The sequence below is a fragment of the Zonotrichia leucophrys genome, chromosome 2 (genome assembly GCF_028769735.1).
Source record: "Zonotrichia leucophrys gambelii isolate GWCS_2022_RI chromosome 2, RI_Zleu_2.0, whole genome shotgun sequence".
NCBI lineage: Eukaryota > Metazoa > Chordata > Aves > Passeriformes > Passerellidae > Zonotrichia > Zonotrichia leucophrys.
The window spans coordinates 65,719,888-65,741,193 of NC_088171.1; the positions used below are offsets into that span (position 1 = coordinate 65,719,888).

A 21,306-nucleotide genomic window follows, 5' to 3' on the forward strand; every position below is an offset into this window, starting at 1 on the left:
AAAAAAGAAATTGTGTCTGCTAACTTAAGTCTCTGAAATACAAAATGGCTGTGAATGTAACAAAGCAGCCTCTCATTTTTAAAAAAGGTGAAATAACAAAAGAGAATCTGACAGCTCTACAGCTAATAAGCTAATGTGTGCACAGCTTTGAATAGCTGGATTGCAATGATTGTTTACAGATTTTCTATAAATACTTTCCAGATTTCTCCTTCATTTGCTCTGGCCGTTTTTATGATGTGTTGAATAATCACATATTTCTCATCAGTCAAGTGAAAGGAGGCTGACAGTAACATGGAAACTGTGGGTGGATTGCAAGGTCAGGGAGGCCTCGTGGGACGAATGGGAAGTGGGAGAGAAGGGAGAGGTTCAGCTCTAGGCTGAATCAGAGAAGCCAAAAAGTATGAAATAATCACATAGAAGACTCATTTCTCTCCAGACTTCATTTCTTAAGAACAGTGCCTTGCCGTCCACTGCAGTGGATGTACCCAGTGAGTGTTGAAGGCAAATCTGGGAGGGTTTGGGGTGTCTGGCTGAGGACAGCTCAAGGTTTGAGCAGCCCCTTGATTTAGACAGGTGCATTCAGAGTCGCATGACTGGAATCCAAACGCACAGAGGCATGTCCGCATTGCTGATACCCGAGTGGTGAACCACAGCCATCATGCACTTTTAACCTCATCACCTGCTCTCTGTCCACCAATTCATTTCCACCAGGACCTTTCTGTGGCTGTCCAAACCTTTGCACAGGTGCAAAAGGGTTCTGCTCTTTCTGAAAACCATCATCCACCAAAATGAAAGATTCTTTATGTCCTCAGCATCATGCTAATTTCAGGTCCGGGATTTAGTATGGGGAACTGGTTAAAATCCTCACAGTGGTGGAGGTGCTGAGCAAGGGGGGAGGGGGTATAGCACAAAGTGAAGCTCAGAGAAGATGGGCTTTGCTGCTTGTTTTAATCCTGGCTCACAGCTGAGAATTTGCCCTTTCCAATTCCATATTTGTTTATGACATCGGAAGGTTGAGAGGTGTTAGGGCATACATTTTTATTTCATGTGCAAGAACTCTTTTCAGGAACCCCTCAAACATATCAGTTATAACATCTTCTTACCTTACCTACATCTACATTTCATAACAGAATCATTTTGACTACAATAAAAAGCTTTTCTGTATCAGAAGTGTCAAAAACAGGTGTTAAAAAGGAAAAACAATTCTTCCTGAAAATTATTTTGACGAGAGAGAAACTTCACATAAAGCAAACCTCTATCACAACCTGATATTTTATTTCTGAAGCTCTTAATACACTGCAGACATCTTGTGCTTGACAGTTCCTGGGTAGGAAATTTTCCTTCCAGTCACTATCAAGCATAAAACATCTGCCACCAGCGTAGACTGATCCCTGCTATTGACAATCGTTGTGTTTTAGAACACCTTCCAACAGGTGCCTTCAGGCTTAGCTTTTCTTTGAGGCATTTTCTTCTTCCAACACAAAATATCTGCTGGAGACACTAAGGAGATCCAGGGACACTTTAAGTGACAATCTCCAAGTTCTGATTGCCAAGCAGATGCTTTTTCTTTGGGTTCCTTTCCTTGCATATTGCTGTTACATTATGGCTCTGAGATTACAGGCATTTCATGGCAGATTGAAGCAGCATGTAGCTGGCTTTGGAGGAGAAAGACATGGGTGTATCAGTAGTAACCATCAGTGCCATATCATTTGCAGTGGGAGTACTTTTTTTTTTTAAATCTCAGTTTATTTTAATGTTGTACATAGGGAAAGCATATGTTGTTATGTAACTGGAGAGTGAGCCTAAAAAATAACCATGCAAACCCGCTTCAGGAATATTGAGCTGCTTGGCTTTGTAGTGATGCTGCAGCACCTTCCTTGCAGAAATGAATAACAATTTTTTTCCTCACATGAACTGCTCTTGCAATGGGAAAGAGTTGTTGTTGCCCACCTGCTAGCCCAGAGTTGCAGAGTGAGCACTACAATTTAGCCATGTTTTTGCACTCTGAACAGAAACATTTTGTTTTGCAGATGGGATGGTTAATGTAGAAAGGAATTTTGCTCATAGTTGAAGGAGACCAAATATTCCAGACTATCTAGGTTTCTCTCTTTGCTTTTCTACTGAGTTTAACCCAAAAGCTGGGCTTCAGTTTCCACTTCTCTTTGCCTGGGATAATTATGTTTTACCATCTTTAAAGCTTGACCTCCGGGGATGAAAAAAATCCACTCTACTTATGTCTCAAGCACAACTATTTTATTTGAACAAGATTTTTGAAGTGGAAGATGGCTGAGACAAAAGATACGCTGGCCAATTCATCAAGTGAATTTGTTTATTTCTTTCCCAGTCATTGCTTTTTAAGCAACATCTGGATACTCTCCAGAAGGAGACTAACTGCTGGAGACAGCTTGGATTAAACCATGTACATGTATTATTCAACTTAATGGCAGTATTGGGGAACACTACACTTTGAAAGGTCTTACACAATTGAATGCTAAATAAAGTGGGCCACTGGTGGGTCAGAAGAGATAACTCAAAAACATTTTTGATCTATAACAAAAGATACATATAAATGTTGAGCAGATGTGTTCACAAAAATAGAAATGGTACAATTGTGTTTTGTAAAAGAAGATTTATATTTTCAGTCTGTTGGCACAGTTTTCTTTATTTTCAGACTGCAGCTAAGTTGAGTTTGGCCACCTCTTTTTCTAATTTACCCTGTAGCTGTGTTACGCTTTCACCTTTACAAAAACCAGCATTTTAGTTCCATGGGCACTCTACTGACACATGGTTATGAATTGTGCATGTTCAGAAGATATTGTAAGCTATAAAGCTGACAATAGACAAGGAAGGAAGGTAAATGGAAGCTCAGAAGAAACATCTCTTACCTGGCAGACTTTCAGCAAAGATGACAACAAATTCCCCATTGCCTGAGCTTCTGAAGCTCCTTTGCACTTTGCTCTGTTGTGGCTAAGCTGTACCTGAAAATAAAAAACGAAAACGTAAGGGAGTGAGAGAGCAAGCAAGGTACATACAAGTAATTTTCCTTCACTGAAGCAGGCCACTGATGCCTTGACAGTAGGAGTACCAGCAGGACTCACTATGTCCCCTCTCATCTTGGATCTTCTTGGTATGTACAAGCTGCTTGTGTTCTGCCTACCTAGCTATACCTCACCTTCCCCAGTGTGGGCACATCTACATCAACAGAAATGGTATTTTGGATCAGTGTGATTTACATCCATCTGGAAAAAATGTAAGTTATGTAAATATAAGTTACTCTTACCCTCATGTGAGGGTATCTGTGTGAAGGATTACATCTTACTACAGCTATTTCAGGAAGCTGTTGCGTCACTAACCAAAAAAGGGGGTGCAAATTCAGTTTGTAGGGCAGAACCCTTTTGTCCAGGCCACTCTAACTTGACTCCTACTCCAGGTGTGTACACAAGAACAACCTCAGGTTCATCTTTGGCCATCTTAAACGATTCTCTTTGCAAGCGTTATTTAATGCTTAATAATTCTTGCATATTTACACAAGGGAGAAACATTTCCATTTGTTTGCATTTCACAGTATCTCAATTTTAAGCTGTCTGGCAACTATGGACATTCACAGGCTGCCAATTACATTCAGCTTTTGGCAAAAGAAGAAGAATGTGTGTGTGAGGAATATGGCACACAAAATTAATCACCCCACACATTCAAGAGCAAAGATGCTTAGCTTTTCCCAGCACTACACAGATTTTTTTGAAGTTTCCATTTTTGTTGACATAAGCCCATTTCCTCAGGGAGAAAGTATGTGTTTCACAGACAAATGTTATGGCAGGGAATCCTCCCGGGCTGCTGCTACCCCAGCGTGCGCAGGTGCAGTCTCCGTAACCCTCCCTGCACAGGAACAGCTGGAGAAAAATATTCCACAGCAAAGGATGTGTCACTTCAGTCTCATGTCAGCCTCCAGCTGCAGTGCAACATCAGTTTCTTAGACTACATATCTAATGTCAGGGAGAAAGGCAATTAAAATTCTGGCATTGACATTGAGACAAAACATTTGCTAGTAAGCAATAGGATATTCAGCCAGGGCCTTATTCCCAAAAATGCATGTGTGCAGGCAAGAAAATATCTCTGAAGCTCTTTTACCTTTGATCATACAATTGGTCTAATGTTTCATCCATTTTTCACTATAATGTTCCCAAAATACCTACACGTCTAAGAAAAAAGTTATGTTGCTTTACAGGTGAGAATGAATGGATCTGGAAAGGGCAGAAACAGGTAGTAGCTGATGGTTCAGAGAGGAATGCTACTGGAATTATATTGAGCAATAGCTTCCCCACTAATCTGCTACACACCTGCTCAGTAACAGGACTCCCCGTGCCTCCTGCTCTATCCATAAAATAAATCCATGGTTCCCTGAAAATGCACTGATGGTTGGAAACACAAAAGACATGTAGCAACCCTAAGGGAGAATTATATCTTCAACTAAACATGGCAAGGTACTAGTTAAAGAAATAAAATGAACAATAAAGCTTAAGTCCCTTCCACCCTGAAAAATGAAGAGAGGTTAAGGGAAGAGGAAAAATGTATAGGGAAAGATTGCAAAAGAAAATTTTGAAGGAGGCATTTGAACACAGACAAAATAATAGCAAAATAAATCAAAAGAGGGAATTAGTTCCAAAATTAAGCCAAGAAAGTAGAGACCATACAGAGATTTGGAAAATTATGAGTATAAAAACTAAACAGAGGTTATGGTGACAGAAAGCCATTTAGTTTTATTATGCTCAGATAACACAGGCTGTAATTGTTCATGAAAGCCATCCAACTGAAGGAAATTTCCATAGACAAGGAGACATTTTCCAACAAAGAGCTGAGTATCTGAGTAAACACCTCAAGGGACATCCAATGAACACTGGCTTATGAGCCTCATAAGGCAACACCAAAGTGGGTTTTTCCTTTTACTTTGCAGTAACATACCGATGGGGAAGAGAGAAGCACGAGTATTGGCCACAACTGCTTGTCAGCACACAGGCTCTGCGGGGAATTGGTCTGAAAGGAGAAGCACAGGCAGTTTTTCAAAAGCACTTGATGGTCTCCAACTGTGCCCAGTGGAGTTTAGTTTGGCCAGTGGTAACTGTTTGTGAAAAGATTCCTCCCTAAAGTCTCACATGTTAATGGAAAGCAGACATGGAGGGTATGTAAATGCAGACGAATTAGAAACAAACAGCTCTGGTCAAGCGAGGCATCATTTCCTTCGCTCCGGAGTCAAACAAGGTCACACCGAGTCAGCTGCGACACACACGTCAGGAGCACCAGTGATCTCAGCAGCTCTGGGGAGGCTTTTCATGGGCTCAAAGCTCAGCCCAGGCTGGAGCCTGCAGCTGAGCACAAACTCTACCCAACCCTGCCTTCTCAGCCCCAGGAAGCTCACTCTTACTTGAATTCTCAACGGCGAAATGAGGATATAGCATTAAATAAATACACGAATTACTCAAAATATGGGAAGTAAAAATTCCATATGGTCTTAGCAAACACTGGAAATAATATTCAGAGAGGACTATTTATCTCAGCTTAAACTCATGAACCTGAAATGTATCCTGGGAAACATTCAACACAGGGTAGGAAACAAAAAGTAAAGAAGCAGGGGAATGTTCTTGTCTGCAGGAGAAAAGTTAACGTGCCAATATTTGAGATAAAGTTCAGAATATGTTTAAGAAACCTTCTTCCCCCTGTATTCATATCCCAGAGTTTGTATGAGCAACAAAAATAAATTTGTAATTTTATAACTAGTTCAGTTTCACCTGAGTTGTTCAGGAAAGAAGCAAAGAAACTAAAACCAAATGGAAAATCACAATGACTGCCAAAAAGAGACACAAAGGATTTTAAAATGGAATGTTTGGAAGCAGAATTTAGGCTAAAAGTGTGATTAGTTAGCTAAATGTCTGTGATAATTTTGAAAGTCCCATCACTTTTATCTCTTCACTCAAGGAAGAAATTTTAAAAATTCTGCTCTTGCAAAATTTGTAAGCTGAAAGCTTTCCTCAACAAACAGAGGTTGTTAGACAAATAAATACATAAATATTTCAAAGAACATAAAAAATAAGTACCAACAGGATCCTTGCCAAGAATAGGGAAAAGCTCTCTGATTCAGTTGGGTTCATTGATAGCCTGATCAGTACACACAGCTATTGTTTTAGCCTGTTTTCCTTATCTTGGAGTGAAATAGGTGGGGTTTTTTTCCCCTCCCTCTGTGATAATTATTTTTGACAGTTTCACTGTTTATATGTGAAACTGAGAAACTGTTAATTGAAATAAAAAATGAGTCACTGTTTCCCGCAAGTTTTGCCAATGTTTTGATCTGTGTCAATCTGAGCTTAATAATGAAAGTTTTCTTTAAAGGAAGAGGCAAAACTGTATATTTTAATTTGGCCCCATACAGATACTGTGCTGCTCAGTTTAAGAATATGAAATGCTGCTAAGTAGGACTGAAAATATATTTAATGACTATGCACCAGAGACCTACAGTTAAAAATAACGCAGATGAGAAAATACATCTTTTTTTTATCCTTCCTTTTTTTTTTTTTTTTTAGAAAAGGATATGAGAAGCCTTTATAGCCTTTCAGCAGATCTGATTAACCATGATATATGCTCTATCACTAATGATGTTGCCAAAATCAACGTCTCTGGGCTGTGAGAGGGAAATCATGTGGAAAGCCAATTGTGTGTCGTAGGCGAGGGGCAGGCTCTGCGCCCTGTAGCCATCCACACATTCCCCTGGTGTCTGCTCTACAAATACTCATCTGCTGTCATAAACTTGCATAGGAATTCCTCGGTGATTTTACTGTTAATGCACAAATTTGGCTTGGCAGAAATAGGCTCTGGGATAGCAGAAGTGCGAGGAAAGATTTTCCCACATGTTTACGAGCCTGGGGTGTACATGAGAAGGAATTGGGGGGCAGAGGGAAAAATGGAAATAAAAAATGCCTTTATATCCACAAAGGAAAAACAATAATTTTTGTTTTAATTGTCCTGGGGGTGGTTGAGGAAGCTGAGAACTGTTGTAGAAATCTGTCTCAAGAAGGCATTTTCACAGCAAATTTAAATGACTCTACAAAAAACCGCCACATCTAGTGAATATACTTGGCAAAATATATTTTAAAAGATGCAATTATTTGAACAGAAACACAGCACACAGTCATGGGCCAGTGACATCACTGGACTTGGGAAGAGAGAAGGTTGCAGCTTTCCTGTGTCACAACAAATTTCTTTCTTTGTTTGTTGGTTTATTTTTGCATTTGTTTTTCCAAGTCAGTATAGCTCCAAGAACTTTAAGAAACTATTTGCAAAACAAGAGGCAGATAGTCCGACTCCTGAATGCTCTTGCTGTCCTTAGACATGGAAACACTCTTACAAGCAGTGGAAAGATCATTGAATCAGGAATAGCAGAAATTTCAACCTACCCCTTCCACTAAACTCCTGGCTATTCCCAAAAGCAGGCAAATTTTCCAGTTTTGCCAGTAACTTTCAAGCTTCTATTGATTTATAAGCTCCCAAGTGTTTTCTCTAACTCCTATGTAAGTGGAGGAGCCTGACAAAAATGAGTAGTAAAGCACATCAGCCCTTTGTAAAGCAGCACAGACTACAGCGCAGATCTCCCAGCAATCTGCTGCAGGCAGCACCAGCCCGCTGCTCAGCAGCAGTGCCAACGCACGGCGTGTTTGAGCAGCAGGCTGCCCCTCACACCCCCAGCCTCTCCCTGTGACTGTGTCCTGCTGTCCACACCTTGTCTGTGGGCTGCTGGAGCATGTGTGCTTCCCAGCATGAAGCTGCATCTCTCCTGTGGGACACTGAGCCACTCACCCCAGGTCAGGGACAAGATGGACATGGAACACTCGCCCATCACAGCCATCACTGCATCAATCTCTTAAGCCTTTGAAACCTCTCATTTTCTTCTCCTCTCTAGATGCAACAATATATTCAGTGCATTCACAGGTTCTGTGCCTGCCTTTGGGCTGCTTCACTGTTCATACTTTCTGGCTCTTTCTACTGTTCTTTCCTGGGCACGCTCCAAAATACCTGTCAAAATGAGGTGCTCTAAATCAGCGTGCCCGCCAAAGGCTTAGGCTAAAGCCTAAAAATGAGGACAAGGTGCAGGTTTTCCACCACTGCTGCCTTGCCATGGGCATTTTGGGATTTGTTCAAGGACAAACTATTGTTCAGCTATGGAAAATTAACTCTTTTAACTGTTTCTCAAAGCAGCTTAACACATAGATTTCTGACTAAAAGAAGTTACAGGGATTACATATGAAAACTGTGTGCACTGAAGATATTTTTCTGGTTAAATGAATTCAGGAATCACTTGTACTGATACAAAATTTCTGCAATCAACCAAGCAGGTTGTAGAGCTGAAGAATATCTTTGTGAAACAGAACAGAAGAAAAGAACAGTGCCAATTACTGAAAGGAACTGGAACATAAAAGAAATATTTTCTATCTCTTTTCTCTGAAAAATGAATAAATGAGATGGAATGGTTATTTTGATATAAGGATAGCCAGGTATGAATTTCAGCTCCTGGTTTTGGTAGGAGGGCTGAAGAAAGACACTCAGCTTTCAGGAAGTGATTACTTGGAAGCAGCAGACAAAAGTGGACGTCCATTCTTAAACAAATAGCTAAATGCATGCATGCTGTTTATAGCTCACTGTGCATTTAAAGAAATTAAGGTGTATTTTTCACAACCTCTAGCATAAATACAAGGTAGTAAAATTTTGACACTATTATCATATCAGATAGTGACCACAGTTTCTGAAAAACATGTACATTAAAAATGTTAGAACCATTTATTTGCGACAAGAGAAATCTTCATACCATACACACAGCAGGGTATGCCTTTAGGGAGAAAGACCAAAAAAATCCTGAGTTTGACCTTTTTTCTATTTAAAACTCTATCTTTCTTTCTCTGTTGCCCTTCTTCCATACCTCCCTCATCTACCTATGAAACCATTTACTTAATTACCAGGAAATTAAGCAACTAATCAGCTACAGTTGTTACTATAGTTTTTCTCCTGATTCATTTCATTGACTAGTTTTGCTTTGTTGCTCCCCAAAATTGTTTAAGCCATCTGTTCTAGGTATTGCAATTCAAAGTTATCGTTTGCTTGCACAAGGAATACAAAATTTTCATTGGGGAAATTTCACCCAGGCAAATTATTTTCTAAAATTGTTTCAAATCAGTCAAAAATTTGAGGCATTAGCATCCCATGAATCCCTGCATTGTCCATTTAACATCTGAGCCCAGAAGGCTTTCTGCTGTGTTCTCAGCATCCCCATGGTGAGGAGCATCCCTCTTGGAGGCATCTCCTCACCACAAAACAGTCAGTGCCACCAAACTGTCTGCCCAGAGCTGAAAATCCTCCATGCTCAGACAGTTATCATTAAAGCCCTTGAAACTGAAGCTGCAATTCAAACTCTTCAACGAGAAAAAAAAAAAAAAAAAGAAAAAGAAGAAAAACACATTTCTCCATCAATTTAACTCCTTTCTGATTCTGGTATAAGCTTGCTTGAAGTTTCTTCATCCCCTTCAATCACAGCTAACTGATGTCTCCTGTATGTTTACAACCCCATTTTTCCATTTACAAAGGGAAGCAGAACACACTGGGATTGCACTGGAGCAAGTAATAAAACGATACTATATAAAGCACAATAATGACTAGAAGAGAACATGAAGGCAATTCAGCAATTACTCAGTGAGTTCAAGGAGCACTCCTCTGGCATCTTCAACTGCACATAATGATAGAGCTCAATATCTTTTGTACCATAATAGGAAATATTAAAAAAAAATCTTGCATTAAAAAATGCAAAAGGAGAACTCACCTATTATAAACATAGACCACGCTACAGGCAAGACTCATTTTTATATCTTATTAACAAGAAAGTTTTTGTGCTTATTACTCTAGGGATACTTCATTGTAAAAATGAAGTATGCAATGAAGAATGCACATTTTTATGCAATTATCCTCAGTATTGTTAAATAATTCTTTGCTTCTGAGCAGGTGCCTGAACTTTATGATCAGCAATGACTGAAGGCAAGGCACTGTGATCTGTCAGTGACAGAGTCTCTTTTTTCCCCAGCACACAGCTGTATTGCCATTTGCTCTCCTGGAACTCCTTGCCTTGCCGCATCGTTACCCAGCAAAGAAGAAGGGATTGATCCTACTGGGATTTGTCGCTTTTCTGTATATCAGTTGGTAAGAATTTAAGTATTTTTTTCTCCAAGTAATCTACTTTTTAAAATAAGGCCCAAATGCTGTACTTTTGACCAAAATTTCTCCACAGTCTTTTCTGTGGAGAAATAATTTAAACTTCAACTGAGACCTATGAAAACTATTTCCAAACATAAGCAAGGCAGGTTTCTTCAAACACAGTATAGGTCCTGAGAGCTCACACAGTGTCTCCTGCTCTTGTAAGGCCTCTTAAAGGAAAGTAACTAAACTGCCATTAATTCAGGGATAATTTGAGTAATTTCTTTTGGGCTGGAGTTTTTACTTCTACTGGTACCATCAAATTTACCTCCACTCACTGTCCTGCTTGCTGCTAAACCAGAAAATCTCAAAAGGTCTGGAGGTCATGGGAGCAGGAGAGAAGTAAAACTCAGTTCAGTGTTTGGCAGGGACACGTGGCTGGTTTTAGAAACTTGAGACAGAAAATGATACTCTGAGCCAGGTGCAAACTGGTGGGTAGCGAGGAGACATCTGCCCACCACCACCTCCCACTTCACCAGTGGTCACTGCCCACATTTCCAGCAATGCATCCATTGATCCCCAGCCTGTTGGAGAATGATACTGAGAAAATAAACTATATCTAATCAGCACCTCTCACAGCTCATAGCCATCTGTCCACCTGCTGTGTGTGTGTCATGCACCCCTGGAGTGGGTTTGCTCATTGCATCCTGGCTGCAGTGCTGGGATATGGAGGCACTGCCACCCCATGTAACTGTGGGCAGCTGCCAACACCTCAAAGCTCTCAGAGGATGCCTTGTATTGAGACCCAGCTCAGGAAGAAGGCTGTATAACTTCAGGGTATTATACAACTTTCCAGAGCTGAGGAAACATCCTGGCTTTAGGGGGGAAAATATAGATCATGTGTATAACAACAAGAGGATACTGGTCAGTGAGGAAGCAACTTGTCTTCATGCAAAGGTTTCTGAGAAGTCACTGGAGCTAAGAAGAAACCCATCCTTCCCATTCCTACTCACCAATTCTCACTCTCATCTAGACACCATCTTCAGCCCAGCGAGTGAAAATCTGAAACAGAAAATAAACTGTTCAGATGAAAGACTGGAGTGACTTGAAGCCCATCAGTGGCTGTGGAAACAGGGGACTTCACCGATACATTACATAAGCAAATTAGGAGCCATTTATTCTAATCCTGCCCAGAGCCTAATAGGATTACGACCATGGCTTCCTAAATTCCTTTTCTATGTTCTGATTCACCCCATTGCTTAATGCCAGCTTTGTTTTACTTGTCTTATGACAACATTTGGGTTTTACTGTCTTTGAGACCAGACTGCCCTTACAGCCATGTGAGCCATGCTTTCCCCTAAAATCCCTATCAGCTGAGCAGTTTCATCCCTCAGGAGACATGGCTCACATCAGGACCTGAATCTACACCAAAGAATGAACACATTGGAGCCCTCCCAGTATCTTCTATGAGCCGGTGCTGCATTTGTTTCCAGGGTCCTGAGAGGAAGGTGGTCCCTTAGAGTGCTTGTCCCCTGTATGCCAGGGCCCTGATGAGTGGATAAAAGATATTAGGATGTCAATACAGTTTTCAAATCAGCAAGGAACCTCCTGCCTGCTTTCTTTTTGCCTCTACTTCGTAGTTCCCTGCAAACCACAGATAACAGCTTTCAACCAACAGACAAATTTTCTGTCCTGTGCACTGAAATCTTAACACATGTACATATTTTACTGTTGGTGCTACAACCTGGTGATTTAATAGCCCCATTTGGGCACCATATGTTTCACAAGCAACAGAGTCCTTGCTCCAAGCGTCTCCTTGGACTGTCACTGCCATCGCTGCAGCGCCAATGGGCTGAGAAGTGACTCGTCCCTCCAAGGCAGCAGAGAAACTGAGCAGCCACTTACACCTAGCAGCAGACACCTGCCTCTGAGCAGGGTGTCACTGTGGCTTTGAACAGTCATTTATTTGGGTCTGGAAATACAGGTTGGAGTGCTTCATATGAGACACACCAGCTGGCCAAATTGCATGAAGATAACCTAGTTCCTCGTTGTATAAAAGAAAGGTGGTTGTCACTCTCTGTTTTACTGTTGGAGCTACAATATGAAAAGAGGAGTCCTGTGCAGTGAAGAACACATGCTGACATTTGCACTCCACTTAGCACTTGGAATTCAGTGTTTCTGCTCAGCCTCTCAGGGGCCTTTCCTGCAGGCTTTTTTTCTTTTTTTTTTCTTTTTAAATTACTTAGGTGTTTCACAGCTCTGTTTGTTAGATGAAGAAATCTTGAATCATAAAAAGGAATCCCTACATTTAAAGATTTCCATGCTCAGTCCAGACAGCTCTACTATCAATCCCCTCCATTGCTCCACTCTATCCCTCAGGAGAGGATAGTAAGTCTTTATTTACAAGCAAGACAAAACCACCTTTTTATGCCCCACGTCTTCCTTTTTTTTACTAGAGAAAGGAAGAAGCATCCTTTCAGCCTTTTTTTTTCCTCCTTAGCATTCTCCCATTCCTCAGTGTCATGACACAGTTTCAGGATAGTGTGGCAGCCCATTTGTCACTTCTCTTTGAGGCATGATGCTCAGTAGCAGGATGGGTGACACCAGAAAAAATTGCAATTGTGTTGCTATGTTAGCACTAGTAGTGGAAAGTATGGCATAATACTCAGATATGTTTTTTTAAATGAAGAATTAAACTTTTTAGGACCATTTGGACCCAAAAGTTTGTTTTAAGGAAGTACTGTCCTTGTTAAAATGGCACATCCTGATAACAATCAATGAAGACATACCCTATTTCTTAAATTCTTTACATAATCAATACAAATAATTTTATTCACAAAAAGTATTCACAAAAAAGCATTTTTCCTATACTTAAGATATATAAAGATCACTTCTATATTCTTTAGTTCAGGCATTCTGTATTAACCACTCATATGAGCCATAAACAATGAACATATTACCAGCAAACTGACAGCCACTACAAGATATTTTCTGAGAGAATAAAAAAGGCAGAAAGAGAGAGCACAATCAGAAGAAAAGAAACCCTATAAACCAGGCATATTAATCTTCTTTCTTTTCCAAACCATGCTTTGCAAACAGTTCTGGCACAAAAGGGTGAAGCAGCCACATCTGTTTCCCACCTAGCCATTCTTCTTCTTTTCCTTCTCTTACAAAAGAAAAGCTGCTGGAGAATTCCCCTTGCTCTCTCACCTTCTGAAAATTTCTTTCCACTCCTCAAAACAGTGGTCAACAGCAGAAGGATTGGGACAGGCAGGAACAGCTCTGTGTCCCCACAGACTCTAGGGATCTGGATAGGGGCTGAAAGGCTGTTGTATCTAAAGAGCAAACATATGTGAGAGCTTATCTGAATAAGCTTCACTAGCATAGCCAAGTGCACATCCCTGTTCCTGAGCATTTTGCTGTTTTACTGTGCTTTTACTGCTGTTAATAGCCAATGCCACCAGGGTGACAGAAAAATATTGTGTGCATTTCCACCTGCACTGAAACCCATCTAATTTAGCACTGGCTCAAGTGTGCTTCACAGCAAATAGCCCAAGTGCCGAGGAGATATATTGACAGCTGAGCTAATTTTCTCTGTATCAAGCCTGTTTTGATAACTCAGCCCCTCAGGAGCTGGAAATTTTGAAGTGGTTCTTCTAATTGAATGGTCCTAACCAAAGGTAAATTCTCTCCTTCCTTGACTAGGGTCCTGTGGATTTATTCTGTAACAGGAGAGTGGGTATATCCTCTCTTTGCTTTGTTCAACCCCCCTGGACTAGCAGCCTTTTTTGCTGGTAGCCTTGCCATCATCGTCGCCTTCTACAACTTCGGAGAGTTCCTCAACCGTATGATATGGGGTCAGTCCAAGTTTTCTTCATTACTTCTATGCATATGAAAAAAATACCCCTGAAATGAACTGCTGTGGTTGCCCAGGCAGACAGGAAGAGGAAGGGGGCATGAGCACACTGGGGAAGGTGCTGGGATCATGGCACTTGGGGGTCAGGTTGTCATTGTTATGTCCCACCTGCATGCTAACAAATAGAGAACAGACTGGAGCAGACAAAGGTTGGACCAGCTTCCTCTAATTTGGGTCAAGAAGCACCTCTTACCAGCATAATCACTGGGTTTTGAATTTCTGCTCAAAGAAGGGTCCAGAGAAGCGACATGTCTTGGGCTAAAACTCTTACACCTGCATCACATGTTGTTTGTCAGACTAGGGATTAGCAGCGTTTACTGCAAATTTGCAGGAATGTGTTCGTGTATCCAAGGAAAAGCACTGCAGCAGCAGCAGCTCCATGACTAAAACAGCACTTTGGAAACTTTTACAAACTGTTGAGAATTTTTCCCTTCTGCTTTAGTAGTGGTATGGCCAGTAGTGACCTAAAAAAAGTGAAAAGCAGTTTCCTTGGACATAATGGGCAGTTGGAGGGCGGGAAAAGCGTAGTTTAGGAAAGCATATTTAACAAATGGAAGAGAGAACTGAGGAAGAACCTTTGGGGGTTTGGCATGAGATACTATTAGTATTATTATTGTTATTATTATTATTATTTCTGTCATTATTATCCCTTCTGGTTTCCTCTCCTTTTTCATTCAAGATTGAATTTTTGAGGATGAAAGTGTTTCTGTCAGGAAAACATGTGTATTTTATTTAGGACAAATGTGGGAACATTTGCAATTTCTTAAACTAGCTTTCTGATTGAAGAAAAAAACACTGCAAAAACACCTCTGAAAATAAATAAGACAACCTCCCTCTGTTCTCAGGGAACATTTGATGCATAATCCATTTTGCAAAGTCTCACATGCCTGTCAAGCCAAAGTAGAGTGTCTGTAGCTAGTCTCTCACCATCCGTACTCAGCTACCTAAAAGCAGCAGATTGGCTTTCAAATGTGCTGAATAACCAACTTCACCGCTTGCTACCTTTGCAAACAGGATGCTTGCTCTACATGTCCATGTTTGGAGATTTTGGCCACATTCTATTCTGCAAAAGCATCATATGAGATGAGGATTGCTGGTAAATGAAAACAGATCTGCAGACTTCTGTACTAGCTCTGGTTTAAGAGGCATCACATATAAATAGTAACTACTGCTAATCAAAGACTGCATCATCACCACATGATGGCATAAGTCTTTATATGAGATATCTGATATATTTATGTATCCGATTTTTTTCATCACTGAGTACATATTAGTAATTTTAGGGCTAGGGTATGCCTGCTGCATAAGCTGGAGATAATCAGAATTAAAAATAATTTGATTTCCAACGTGTTAACTGATTGGACAAAATATTGTGCCAAGCAGAGATCAAATTAACTGCAAAAATTAGATGCATATTCAACAGCTGACTAAAAAAACTTGGGCAAGCACTCAACTTTACTGTGCACACAGAGAGGCTGAAAAGCACCCCAGTTGTGGTAGCATGAATGTAACCTCACAGTACATATATAAACAATACACAATATTCTCCATTGATATCTGGTGTGCTCTTGTGATCCCTGGAGGCCTCATCTGTGTGGTGGGTCTGCCTTTCCATGCATAGTTGCTTTTTTTCAAAGGAGCCACAAAATCCTGGCCTTAACAATTACATGGTGTTTTCATCCACGTGCAAAACACTCCCCTTGAGTTACAGTTCCCCATTTTGGTGCCAAGTGTTTTTACTGATCCACATCCCAGCTGTGTCCACCCAAGAGAAGAGTAGGACTTCCTTAAGCTGGTATCAATAATGAAGTCCCAATAAGCCTTGAAACATAGCCACAGGGAAGCTATTCCAAATTACAGTGTGCCAGAGTTTTAATATATTCCTGACTGAGACAAATTTTTGGTTCAGCATTGCCAGAGGAAAAAGAGCTGTAAACTGAATGAAGATGCGATTCCAACATACCTTTGTTCCCACAGCAAAAATGGCTCCGTGTACTTTTTTTCATCCTACCCTTTCCTCTCCTTCCCAATCACAATAAGACAGAGGATGCAGTGGAAATGATCCTGCAGAAAACAAAAAAAGAAAACAAGCAACCAATCAAAAAACATTCCCCACACCCCCCAAGCAAAACAATCAGTGGCGGTAGAGGACAGACCTCTTCATCTTTCCATACTCTCCACTTTGCCCCCCTTCTCTCCTCCTCAAAAGATAAAATGCACGGAAGGGCACTTTTGATCTCTCTTTTGCTTCCTCTTCATTCCCCAAAGGCAGTTTGGGTTACAGGTTAATACAGATATCTATTAGGTTCTTACAGAGACATCTGGAAACACCTTGTCTAGTAACACCTGAAGCCACCAAAAAATTACCTGATGCCGGTGGGATCTGACAAGGCAGAGCTCTCTGGCTGGGCTGCTGGCACCAGGATTCTCCTCAGTGGAAAAAAATCTGAGGCTGTTTCTTTTTTTTATTTCTTTCCCACTCAAATGAAGAACAGCTCCCCAGAGGTGTTTATTCAAAGGTGCAAGAAGCATTAGCAAACAGCTCCACCAGGGTGGCAAAGCCTGGCTCCCTCCTGGACTTACATCCTGTGGCAGACCATAGGCTGCTAATCAAGCCTGCTCTACAGCAAATCATGCTTCATATGGGCTCTTCCACACTTCCTTATAACTCCAGGCTATTATTATTTTTCCTAAAACCAGCTACATAAATATGTACTCTTTTTCACACTTAAAGGTGTATTTAGTTCCAACTTATTCCAAAGTCTGTAGATGGCAGTTTCCAGCTTCAAGCAAGTACGTGTTAAATCTACGTCCTGTGCTTGACCGAAAAGATGCAGAATCATTTCCGAGAGCTGGAAAATCTAGGCTGTAGAATAATATAACCTTTTTTTTCCTTTTCAGGATGCCAGACCCTAAATTCATTTTATTATTTATAGACAAACTGCTTCATACAGCATTGGAGGTTTTAAAAATGTATTATCTCTCATGCGCCTCTCCTCTCCCTCCCCTTGCACAGTTGGATTGGTGGTAACTAAGGCAACCCAGCTGCACAGCCTGAGAGGCACAGAAAATAGTACCAGTAATGACTTCTTTTTGTTTTAAATCCCAGAGTTTCTAGAGTACAAGACAATGTTGAGCAATAGAGAAACTCCAAAGAGGATAATTTGAAACAATGAGCTGATTCTTTTACTGCCATAAATTTACCTCAGCCAAGAACTTGGCTGCAGGGTCTGAGTACCAAAGATGAACCGTGTGATCGTTTCTCCCCTTCCTGATGGGTGGAAAACATCACACAGGCAACTGATCTCATGTTTCTTCAACCCGTCAAACTAGAATCCTCAAAAATAAAGCAAAGCAGTGCTTGCTTGGGGTTTGCTCTGTTTGGGACAATCAGATCCTTGGGAGAAATTTGGATCAAAGTTCTCCACATCAGACAGAGCAACCTTTCAAATGAGGTCTCTTATCTAGAACTCACATTTGAAGATGGAGCACATTCATTTGTCTTCCATCTAACACATCTGAAAAAAACCCCAAAATAACATTCATCAGCTGCTTCATTTCAATACTCTGAAATGCAGCTGGAGAGGAGCTATAGCTAGCAACAGCTACTTGCTCCAGCAGTGATTGAAAAGCCTCCTGATGCTTTTGCCTCTATTTGCAAGATTTTGTGGGCCCAAGGGCTCTCCCAGAGAAATGCTTATCCCCACATGGTGGAACTGTCCTTTGGGAGAGAAACAGGGGAGGAAAGAATGCTGATTGCTGGAGTGGGCAGCAGCTGCAAGAGACCCAACCTAGGTGCTTGCTGTCCACTAGAAGGGAAAGCTTTGGCCAGCAGCAGGCTGAGGAACACTGTCAGGGGAAAAACAAAAATTAAAGATATTATATTGCAAGGGGTAAGGCAGCTCAACAGGAATGAGAGCCATTGCTTTCAGGAAAAAGAGAAAACTTATGGTGGAATACCTTTCTCATGCTCAGTGCATAGATGGATGCACTCTTCCAGATCTTCTATGAGCTCTTAAATATCTTGGGAAGACATTGCTGAAACCTATTTACCTAAGGCTGAAATAAAGTTAAACAACATTCTTCTCTCTAGCCTGTTTTTCCTCTTTTTTTTTTTTTGGAGTTCTTTTGCATTCAGCGCATTTTCCAGAATCATATAACATGTTTTCACAACTGATTATTTTCCCTGAGTTTTATTTTTGTATTTATGGGCTTTTGAAACCAAGCTCCCTTAATACCCTGTAGCCTTGGGAAATCCAGCCTATGTGACAGCTCACAAATCTGTGCAATACAAAGCAATACTATAATAAGATTGAATTCTTGATGCTGTCATTATTCTGAGCAGCTGTTGAGATTGCAGAAACCCGAATGGCAAATGAAGGGATGCAAAGGGCAACTGTGTGGGACATGAAGCCGTGCCACCATTGTACTGGTACAGGCTTATCAACAGCAGGTTTTGTATGAATGTTAAAATGCTGATGTTATTGCTCCAGACCCAGGTTTCACCCTTCGTTATTACAGTATCCAGGAGGGATTTTTAAACTGAGATTCCTTTCCAGGGTATTTGTTGTATCCTGCCAAGAATAAGAGTCTAGAGTCTATCTATTCTTTTCAGTGACCAAATGATGTTTATATCCATAATTTTCCTATATTGCAAATGATTAATGGAACTCAGATTTTACAGGATTTAAATCCCAGAGTTTGAAAACTAAATATGAGTATTTACTTTTGACTCATCCTAGTTGTACCACAAACCTGTGATGGCACATTTATGTCCTTCATATTTGTCACTCCCAAAAGCTGCAGTTTATTCCTCAGGCAGAGATGATTGACTGTGTGAAGGAAACTTGCACTATTTGTCACAGGTCCTATTTTTGGTGATAAGTTTATCTGGCAATCCACTGGAGGCAGACTGGACCAGAACCTCTCACAAACCAGAGCTTACAAATTCATCAGTGGAGGCCAGACATTAGGAAGTACTGGTTAACATGCTGGTCCTGGCCTGCCAGGCTATTTTCTTTCTTTGTGGTTTGGATTTTTTTCCCCTCACCCATAAATATCAATTTGGTCAGTATATACGAATACAACACAGCAATTAGTGTTTCAGAGCCTCTGAGGTCCATGGACAAGGAAAGATCATTTAAAGGAGAGTTTCCTATGAGTGAATATGAGGGGAAGAAGAGAGGCTGAGACAGTGTGTTAGAAAAGACACCCATGAACAGTTGATTATTGGTTGGCCCACAGCAGCAAAAAAGCTGCTGCTTCAGAAAGCTGTGGGATTTCAGTAGGTCCTGTGCTGTCCTGACCAGCCATGTGAGGATCCTCCAGCTTTTCACATGCTCTTACAACAAGCTAGGTTGGCTGGGTGGCTGACACTTTCTCCCTCTGGCAAAGCACAATTATTCTCAATGGGTGTGGCCCATGGCAGATTTCAAATAATTCCTCAGTCGTTGAGTAATCTGTTACTTGCTGGGGACATCCCAGGCTCATTTGACTTCTGCAGCACTTCAGCATTAGCAGCTGGTCCAAGACATGCACTTGCTGTTCACTCCCACTCCCAGATGGATAGAGTTCCCCAGGGATGTTGGGAGGCTGGGGCCAGTTTCACATCCTCCCCATCCCTGATGTGTGAAAGGACTTCTCAGTTGTGCCTTCCCCTCAGGTCCCAATAATGTCTTCTCCTCTGTCTCCAAACAGGAGATTCAATAGTAATACTGGACCACAAGTGGAAAGGCAAGTGAATCCTCCTCTTGAAGCCAAACAATCCCTCCATGAATTCTGAAGCCATGAAGTAGAGGAAAATAAACGTAGCTGTGATAAATCCTTTCTCCAATGCATTGCAGCTTCTGGTGAAGCCATTATGACATCAGACATATGGAAAACTGGTGGAAAGTATGAAATGTTTGCCTCTTTCATGATAACTCTGCAACTGCTATGAATAAGAAAATTGTGTTCATCTGTTTACACAGATTTCTCATCTCTTGCACAACGTGCGTGAGGATGTGTCCATGGTTAAAAGTTGTCACTGGTAAATGCACTCCCTCATGAGCCTCACACCACTCTGTAAAAGACCTGTGAATGCAAGCCAGCTCTTGTTTGGATTGCCCTTCATCAAGTCTGGAAAAAATTAAGAGGAGAGATAATTTTAACCCAAGCTAGCTAGATAACAAATTGGGCTAACAAGCACTGTAATTAGAAATGTCTGCTCAGAAAGTTCACCAAGAAGCCGAGTTCTTCTAACGAGAAACTTTCTGTAATATTAATATGCTTATATTATGCTCAATATCTCCCCTCCATTTTAACAGGAAATCCGAAGGCAACAATTTCTTCCTTTTTCTTGGTTTCAGTTAATCTCGCAGCAAAAGTAACCTAATTATACTGACTGTATGATTGCTTTGACAGAAAGCATGTTAATTTAAAGCACTGTTTAACATAAAGCTGCCTGCCATATAATTACACTCCATTCACATGTTTACTAATTTTCCTCAATATAGTTGATTTCTGTTATTAGCCTCAACATTTTGTTAACATCCAAAACACTGGAGATCTGCTTTGCAAACTCCAATAAACATGCAAAACTGAGAGTAGCACAAGTGTTCCTTAATGGTCAATGTGAAAAAGAAAAATCTCTTGTATTATTCCTGCATTCAAAGAGGATTTGAAACTAGTTGCAGTACTTAAATGTCTAAATCCATCCTCATTGCCAAAACCCCTCGCTTAGTGCTACTGTGCACACTGTTCACCAGGGTGTTATTTTCACCTTTCAAATGCCGCTGGAGCTCAGTAAAAACAAAACACATTGTAAGCTGCCTGTGCGCAATAAAAAGATAATGTGTATACATAAGATTGTTCTTCTCATGTGTTAAGCACCTGATAAAAATTCTAATCTGGGAAGTTAACATGCTAGGCCTAGAATGTAAACTAAATGAACTCAATGAGATGTGTGCATGCATTCAGTAATTCCCAGCCTATCTAGATAACCCGCTCCAGCTAAATTTGCAAGGGGAATGTAAGCAATTACACATGCCCACACACAAATACACTCCTCCCTCATTTTGTGTTGAAGTTGAAAGATGCTGGTCAGAGGAAATATATTGGAGAGACAGACAGAAGAAATAACACAGAGGGAATTAGGGAAGAAGAGAAAGTTATGGGAACTGCCTGTACAG

General features: G+C 40.8%; 1 protein-coding gene and 1 long non-coding RNA gene across 3 annotated transcripts in view; one reads left to right on the top strand and one right to left on the bottom strand.

Annotated features, from left to right (window-relative positions):
- Window positions 1-20,979, top strand: part of ADTRP (androgen dependent TFPI regulating protein) — a 30,655-nt gene extending 9,676 nt beyond the window's left edge. Inside the window, exons 4-6 of one of the 2 annotated variants that reach the window (XM_064703414.1) lie at window positions 10,112-10,227; window positions 13,927-14,078; window positions 19,835-20,979. In XM_064703414.1, the coding sequence (XP_064559484.1) occupies window positions 10,112-10,227; window positions 13,927-14,078; window positions 19,835-19,878 (312 nt within the window). In that variant the 3' untranslated portion in view covers window positions 19,879-20,979. The remainder of the gene's footprint in view (window positions 1-10,111; window positions 10,228-13,926; window positions 14,079-19,834) is intronic. The other variant, XM_064703415.1, reaches the window with a different exon arrangement.
- Window positions 2,882-16,262, bottom strand: LOC135443187 (uncharacterized). The gene is made up of 3 exons (XR_010438867.1): window positions 16,101-16,262; window positions 11,235-11,283; window positions 2,882-2,978 (listed from the first exon to the last, which is right to left on the bottom strand). It is a non-coding gene; the product is annotated as an uncharacterized LOC135443187 (long non-coding RNA).
- Window positions 20,980-21,306: the final 327 nt, after the last annotated feature.